The following is an 8,433-nucleotide window of genomic DNA, read 5'->3' as shown; positions in this document are numbered from 1 at the left end:
ATTCTTTTTATTTTAAAAGCATAATAAGTATTTTAATATTATTAAACTTTTAATATTTTTTAAATAAAAGAACAATTCAATCTTTTTGAACTTTAGTGTGATGGTGGCGTTGGTGTCCCTACCTAAATTCAAACCTCTACTAGGTCATTGTGATTATGAGCTAAATTAAAAGCAAAAGTTGAGTAGCCACCTAATTTAAAAATAATAAAAATATAAATTTTAAAATGAAATCAGTATGATGCATTGAATCTTACTTTATTTTAATAATAAAAATGCTCGCTCCTAAATGCCAAAAGGTTTTGATCAGGAGAGTGGAGCATCTCTCACCTTTAATGTCGTTCAACTCAAACCAGGATTTCGAATCAATTAATAAAATAGTAGCTAATCCGTCCATGTTCTTTGCTCGCAAAATCGACGCATCTTACTTTTGGGAATCTCTGTATTTACCGACAAAAATACAAGACCTCCTTACTGATTCCTCGGAGCCCATTGATTCCATAACCCCTCGTGTATATAAATCCCATGGCATTGTTCATGCCAAATGGTAGGGCGAAGCAAGTATGGGAGCAGTTAGCTTCTCTTTCATCTCAAATTCTGCAATCTCTGCAAGAACTAAGATTCCATTTCCGTACCCTCCTCCAAGATTTTCTAATTGGCAATGCAGAAATGCAAGATTTCGATCCATCAGGTGTACTTTATCTGGTAGGTCGATTGCATGCGAGAAAAACCTCAGAAGTCATGTTTTATGGGTGTCCAGTTATCAAATATGTTAGACTCTACATCTAATGCTGCTTCTAGTGTACTTTTTGTAAGTAACAATTTTCTATCAGTGATTAATCACCTCATGCGAGTAAGTGGGTCAATTGGGCAAACTGTAATTGGAAGCCTTTTTAATTGGAATGTGATTGAGGGTTTTCTTTCTTAGTTCCTCCTCTTTAACTTTTGATCAATAAATAAAATTGACGCTTTGTTTATATTCTTTTCTTTACGAGATCATTTACTCTAGGTAGGTAGATTTTAATTTTGTACATCTATTGACCAGTCTGCAACTAACAGTGTTCTTTTTAACCTCATTCCGGGCGGAACGTTACACCAGTTAAATTTTGGGGGTATCTAATCGACACTTTGCAATTAGGATATTATTTTATCCCACAATTTAGTTGAATATTACATTGGATTCTTTTCTCTTATATTTCATGTTTTTTGGGTGACAAACAGCATTGATACATTGAGTTATTTTCAAATGATTTTCTTAGGGAGATTAGTTATCGCATCTGACTAGGCATGCTCATAGCATAGTTTACGTTTTAGAAAGAGAGGACACATTTTTTAATGATTTCCTAGGGCAGGCTAGCTACCTCATCTGGGTAACTGGTTAGTCATGGCTATAGGAAAATTTATATATTGGAAGGTAGGGAGTCACTTCTCCAAATAATTTTTTAGGTTGGCTAGTTACCTGGTCAGTCATGGGCATGACAGAATCTAAATTTCAGAAGTTGGGGCTGGTAGACCATTCACAATTGGGAGTTCTTCTTCTATAGGACAGTTTTCTGTCTAACATGGCTATGTTTCTTATAAGCATGATCCTCCATTCTCATATTTTCTAATAATAGAACTGAAAGATTGATGTATATTTATCATTTGTTATTAGGAGCTTCTAGCGCCCAGTTCACCCATGGAAGGAACGATTTTGACATAGTACCAAGCCAGCACCATAAATCTACATATGCTTACAAGGTGAATTTATAACTTTGTAGCCCTGTTTAATTTTTTCACTTACATTTTCCATTGTATGAGAGAATACAATTTAATATTGGGTGGACACACTTAGATCCTGATAATATGTCCAGTTATTCCAGTACAAATGAACATGGTTGATTTTAAAACTTATTAGTGTTGAATTTGGAGAGCATCATTCTGTACTGTATTCAATAAATATGCATCTCACTATTTTGCAGGTTGTCAAAGATAAGATCAAGCAAAATGCATCTGCTTCTATGTCCATAGATGAGGATATTGCAAGGATAAGAAGGCTATTCTTGGAAACCAAAAGCAGACAGGCATCTGTTTCTGCTTATGATACAGCATGGGTAGCCATGGTCCCCTCTTTGGAAGACTCTAAATTACCACAGTTCCCACAGTGCCTTTCATGGATAATCAATCATCAACTCTGGGACGGATCTTGGGGATTATCTGATTTGCCTTATATTAAAGATCGCCTCTCTCACACTTTGGCATGCGTTATTGCACTAAGAAAGTGGAATGCTGGCACTGAAAATGTGGAAATAGGTTAGATTCTTTCTTTGTCCTACTGACAGTATTTCTTACAGATACATGCTGCTAACACTTTTTGAAGGTTTTTCTGTAAATCTTAAATTTAGATAATGCTATCTTATTTGACTTGCCCAACTAGCAATGAATCAGTGAGAAGCAGTAGACTAGAATTTTTTGTAGGAAACTGCTAGATAGAGATATATTTTTAAAAATACTCCTTTCATTAATCAATAGTAAAAATGCAATGTTCCCTCCAATCAACTTCTTCATATTCTCTTTTATATATAAAAAGGGTTGTCAATGTTTTAAAACTTTTTCCTATCTAACTACAGATATTCTTTTTTCCATTTTTAAAAATATCTATTCTAACATTATTTGAACAAAAAGGATTTTTTTAAAGCGAAGTCTACTTTTTAAATTTATTCTTTAAACTCAAAACTGGTTATTCTTGAAGACAACTTGTATAGATGGATGCTGGTCCATCACTCTCTACCAGTTAAAAAGGAATTTCAGAAATCTTTCCCTCGCAAGCTCCTAAATTCTATTTCTGAATCCCACATGTTCCTTTACGCCTCGAAAAACTCTTCTAACATCTAGATTGCCTTGTTTGAGTAGTTTTCTTCTCTAATACCTTTGTTTCCTTGGTGATTGCTTTTTTCATTCCACTGCATCTTCCTCTTTATTGGCAACCTAGGGAATGGTGCAAGAGCAAAAGATAGAAAAGCTATTCTTCTTAATAATATAAGGTGTTCTTAAGTATTTTTTCAGACACAGCAAGAATGATAGCTTTAGAATAGCTACTTTTAAAGATTAAGTAAAGAAGATCAATCCTCGAAAGCATGTAAAGTCCTCAATTTGAGAGGTTGAGATGATGTTTGCAAACAAGGGTATTGAGAGTTAAGTAGATGGAAACAGCTCTGTTTGCTATTCAATAAGGAAGCATTTTAGCAAAGAATAATTTAGAATAGAAAAATTTGAATGTCCATAGGGCCAAAGATAGTCTATGGGACAGCACATTTTACCTTTCGAGCTTTCAGATTGGTAGACCATCCGCTAGAAAGATGGATGATCGGCTCCTCAGTTTTCCCATCCTTATCTTCTCCGAACAAATCACGTGGCAAAGTATCTGCCAAAGAGTCTGACTCTGCATAATTGACCTGAACGGCATAGTGAGCTTCACATTTAAGGAAAATGTGCTTCTCCGATTGGAACTGCTTCTGATGTCAAAAATTGTTCTGTTCTTCTTTAGGCCTTTTCCACCTACCTGTTACATATCAAAGATGGCATGAGCTAGTTCTCAATTGAACTATAAAAATCTATGCTCTGCATGATATATTTACCTCTATGTAAGCCTATCACTGTAAGATTTGTTGAAGTGTTATTTCCTTGAGCTATATATTTCTATGCGAATTCTTTTTGATTGCTTTTAGCTTTCTGCTTATGTCAGTTTTCTACAAGTTATATTATAATTTCTATTTTGTTATCAAAAACAGAAAAAATAGACATACAATTAGTAGACTTAATGTACATACAAATGGGATCGCATCTTCTCATATGATAACCAAATTAATTCCGTCACAAATGGGAATCCATATCTGTACCAATGTTTTCTGATGTATATATTTAAGGGTAATATGTTCAGTATAGCCAATAACCCCCATGATTTACACTCATATCCTATTTCAAAATGATGCCACAATCCCTGTCCATGTACCAATATATGTAGCCTGATGTTGTGTATGATTGAAATATGTGGACTCGAATTCTGAAGATTTTAGGATACTAATTCATGAGCAGAAAGTAAAATAGTAAAATCATATTTGATCGAGTTGCTACATGAATCTAAAACTTAATGCTCTAAGATTTTCCATTATTTACTGATTCCTCTACAGGCTTGAGATTTATCAGAGAAAATGTTGGAAAGATAGCCAGCGAAGACCAGCATAATCCCATTGGATTTGAGATTATCTTCAGTGCAATGCTAGAAGAAGCAAGAGGCTTGGGCTTGAACCTCCCTTATGGTTCATCTCCTATGGAACAGATGCTTTCTAAGCGATGCGAAATCCTTAAAGGGTAATTTTGTCATTAGTTTATTTCTTCAGTACCTGATAATTATATTTGTTTGTCCTGTAACTTCACTTTGTTTTGCAGGATAGAAATATATCAGATGAATGATTATGATCAATCCCTTGTTTACATAGTTGAGGGTATTTGGAGCATAGTTGACTGGAACAAAGTTTTAAGACATCAGAACAAGGATGGCTCTCTCTTCCATTCTCCCTCTGCAACTGCTTGTGCTCTGATGCACACTGGAAACTCTAACTGCCTTATGTATTTGAAATTAATGCTAGAAACTTTGGAGAGTGGAGGTTGGTGCTTAAATGTTAATGTATATTGATGAGATCTTGTCATGGTTTTGCTCATGTAACAGGTGTTTTTTTTTGGTGCAGTGCCTAGTGTTTATCCCATAAATGTGTTCACTTCTCTCTCAATGGTAGATAGATTGGAGAGTTTAGGAATATCAAGACATTTTAAATTTGAGATAAAGCAAGCTTTAGATGATGTCTATAGGTAATTCATAAATCTCTTGCATATAATGGGTATCTTGAATTTCATGGCCGGTTCCGATATATTCTGAAACTAATTGTATCACTGATCAGATGCTGGACAGAGAACAAAATAATTGAGGGAATATCATCAACATCAGCAATAGTTAACAGTTCTGTCAGTTTCAGGATTTTGCGGTGGAATGGATATGATGTGTCTCCAGGTCCTTTGAACAAACTGCACCTTGTTTTCCATTGATTTTGCTGTTAATTATTGGTCATATTTTTCTGTTAGGCATGAATAACAGTAATGAAATGTAATAATTGAGATGAAAGATTCCCACTTATACATTGATAAACTTTTTTATAAGAGCTATTTATGGACTTTTGACACATTTCATGCAGCATGTGTATCTTTTGTTACAATTTTATTTCCTTTTCATGCAACTAACAACCATGTAGATGTCTTTGTCAGTTTCTTGCAAGATGGAAGCTTCCTACCATCAATAGAAAAGAGAGCCGAAGCTATTACAGCAATGCTGAATTTTTATAAATCATCTCAGATGATGTTCCCTAGCGAAACAATATTGGAAGAAGCAAGATCTTTCTCCAGAAACTATCTTGCTAAAAATGAAGCAAATATTGCAATGGATGACCAAAATTTAGTCCACAAGGATCTTTATAAAGAGGTAACAAAGTTATTTTTCCATGTGTAAATGACCAATGTTTGTTATTATTATTTTCATTAAGCTGTGGGGGTTGATTCATTGGGTACAGGTTGAGTATGCACTGGCTGTACCTTGGTTGGCCAGGTTGGAGAGATTGGAACATAGAAGATACATTGAAAACAATGCATTTGATGATATTTGGATTGGGAAAACCTCTTACAAGTAACTTCTGGTTGAGCTCATTGTTATGGCACACCATAACGAGATAACTCCTCAAATTTGATTTTATAAATATATGTTTCTAGATTACTTGCTTAGATAATCATGAATATGGGTCCTTCTACTTGAATTGTAGAATTGCAGTGACTATTTTTTAACATTAGCCATAGATGACTTCAATATCTGCCAAGATAGTCCTGAATATTGGTCCTTCCAATTCAATTGCAGGATCCCCTGTATAAGCATTGACATCTTTTCGACATTAGCTAAAAATGACTTCAACTTTTGCCAAGCATTGCAGCAGAAGGACTTGCAGGAGTTGGAAAAGTATGTATACATGTAAATGATTGGAGATTTTGGAGCTATTTACTGGAATAACATGACTGCAAGTAATATGTGATAGTTCCCCTGAGGTTCTTACAAGAGTTTTTGTTGCTGTCTCCATTGACAGATGGTGTGAAGATTCAAAATTTGGTGACCTACACTACGCACGACAAAAACTTGTATATTGCTATTTTTCTGTTGCTTCAACACTTTTTAGCCCTGAAATGTCTGCAGCACGCATTGTATGGACCAAGAATGCAGTTCTCACTACAGTCATAGATGACTTTTATGATGTGGGGGGCTCCACCGAAGAACATGAATGCTTTCTTGAAGCTGTGAAGAGGTAATTTTGGCACGAGCATCTAGAATTGTGTTGCAATGGATGACCATCATAAAAATATCAATTGTGTTCCATTTGAAGATAGTCTCCATTGCAAATCTCACTAGACCCAGTTAAAACTCTTGTCTTATATAAACCTTGCAATTCAAAATGTGCATTATTTACAGAAGAGTCATGTTGTAGTTGTTTCTGATGTTCTGCAGATGGGATCCAGCAAGGATAAATAGCCTTTCGGATAATGTGAAAATTCTGTTCTCTGCACTATATAACACTGTCAATGATATTGCCCAAAATGCCTTTGTTTTTCAAGCTCGAGATGTCAGCACACATTTAAAGGAAATTGTGTGTATCTTTCCTTGAATATAAATTTTAGTACAGTATATATTTATATTTTACTGCCAACAAAGTTTCTTCAAAAAAGGTTAGAAACAGCATTAGTGATTAGAGTAATTCATGACAATTGTCTTTGTGCTGTTTTTAGTGGTACAGGCTAGTGATGTCAATGATGAAAGAGGCTGAGTGGACCAAAACTGGATATATACCATCTATGCAGGATTACTTGGAAAATGGAAAAACATCAATTGCTTTAGAACCGATTGTTCTCATAGCACTCTATTTTGTAGGGCCTAAACTTTCAGAGCAAGCCATCTGCCACCATGAGTATACCAGTCTTATGGAACTTGTCAATATTTGTGGGCGCCTTTTAAATGACATTCAGAGCTACAAGGTACTGTATACTTACCAATATAAGTTCATGCTTAGAAGTACTTAAGTTTTATCCTCATAGAATGCTGAGGAGAGGAACTAAATTCTTCATATGCTTTGCAGAGAGAGGCCAGGGAAGGAAAGCTGAACTATGTGACATTGTTCATGAAAGAATACTCCGTGACAACTGCTGAGAATGCTACTGAGAGGATTAGACAAATCATAAATCAAAGCACACAAAAACTACTGAGAAACCTGTTGCAACCTAGTGTTCTACCTCGTGAATGCAAGAAGTTGTATTGGAATATGGTTAGAATTCTCCAACTATTCTACCTCAAGACTGATGGATTCACATCTCCCACTGAAATGCTTGAACATATCAATATGGTTATTTTTGATCCAATATTGTAAATTTCAAAAAAGAGTTTTGAGATAACGTTAGCTGGTTCTATACAAAAGGAATTGGTCCTAAATAGCTTTAGGAACTATCCATGGTATGATCTTGGCCCCCATGTTCTGTTGTTTATCATCTTGTTGCCCCTCTGGTTGACATTAAAATGTTTGTTACTTAATTTTAGCACCTATTCAAATCTCGTACCTTATGCAAGTAGGGTCTCAGATCCCTACAATTTTCACTTGTATTTTATCTTCGGACAAAGATACTATGGTAGATTGTTATTTGAATTTCCAAATATGTGAATTTCCAAAAATCTACACCCTATTCTGCAAATCTTCAATAAGAGAACTTTCAGATTTTCAATCTATGGTCTCACATGACCTCTATTTCCTTGTATTTTATCTTTGTGGACAACGGTACTCCTTTAGATTGTTTTTTGATTTGCCAAGAAACTACACCCTATTACGCCTGATTTATAATAGTTATTACACCTTGACTACAATTATAAATTTCAAATCTCAGATTTTTGATATTCATTTGTTCATTGTGATGTTGTGTCTTGCTATTTTACAGTTAACTACTGTAAGAATTGGCCAATATATTATTTTGTATGCTACATTTCTCGTTTCATTCTTATTGAGAATATACTACTATCATTAAAAGAGGTATAAGAGCAAAGATTTAAGAAGTTATTTGCAACGTGAGGAAGGAAGCACACATATTGACAATGTACGACAATTATGAACCAGTGTTACAAAAATTGGACTTGCCTTAGACTTGGAAAGCTGATTTTTCATTCAGCAAATTGAAAAACCTAAGAAATTCAAAATTCAAAGAATTTTAATGTTTTGAAACTTTTTCCATGCATCATTTAATAAATAAATATTAAAGACACAATAATTGAGATAAGTAGAAGTTACTTTGCACACAATTTTATATTGATCACATAAGTATAAATGC

At 34.6% G+C, this 8,433-nt stretch overlaps 1 protein-coding gene across 1 annotated transcript; it reads left to right on the top strand.

Annotated features, from left to right (window-relative positions):
* The first annotated feature begins 401 nt into the window (after positions 1–401).
* LOC149556066 (ent-kaurene synthase CPS/KS, chloroplastic-like) lies at positions 402–7,838 on the top strand. The gene is made up of 14 exons (XM_089830194.1): positions 402–702; positions 1,652–1,737; positions 1,959–2,289; positions 4,167–4,347; positions 4,426–4,643; positions 4,725–4,845; positions 4,935–5,044; positions 5,283–5,509; positions 5,598–5,710; positions 5,936–6,034; positions 6,159–6,374; positions 6,575–6,713; positions 6,853–7,098; positions 7,200–7,838. The coding sequence occupies exons 1-14, from the start codon at positions 561–563 to the stop codon at positions 7,485–7,487; spliced, it is 2,517 nt and encodes an 838-aa protein (XP_089686320.1). The 5' UTR covers positions 402–560; the 3' UTR covers positions 7,488–7,838.
* The last annotated feature ends 595 nt before the right edge of the window (positions 7,839–8,433 follow it).

Source organism: Cupressus sempervirens, chromosome 5 (assembly GCF_028749045.1).
Source record: "Cupressus sempervirens isolate cs-2001-9-10 chromosome 5, ASM2874904v1, whole genome shotgun sequence".
Taxonomy (NCBI): Eukaryota; Viridiplantae; Streptophyta; class Pinopsida; order Cupressales; family Cupressaceae; genus Cupressus; species Cupressus sempervirens.
Note: the sequence above shows the minus strand (reverse complement) of the source record. Positions and strands in the feature narration are given on the sequence as shown.

What these genes read in the sequence shown, in the direction of transcription:
- LOC149556066 (XM_089830194.1), top strand. Translation starts at nt 561, where the DNA reads ATGGGAGCAGTTAGCTTCTCTTTCATCTCAAATTCTGCAATCTCTGCA. An exon ending in ACAAGGATCTTTATAAAGAG is followed by an intron (nt 5,510 to 5,597) that starts GTAACAAAGTTA and finishes CATTGGGTACAG; the next exon opens with GTTGAGTATGCACTGGCTGT. An exon ending in GACTTGCAGGAGTTGGAAAA is followed by an intron (nt 6,035 to 6,158) that starts GTATGTATACAT and finishes CTCCATTGACAG; the next exon opens with ATGGTGTGAAGATTCAAAAT.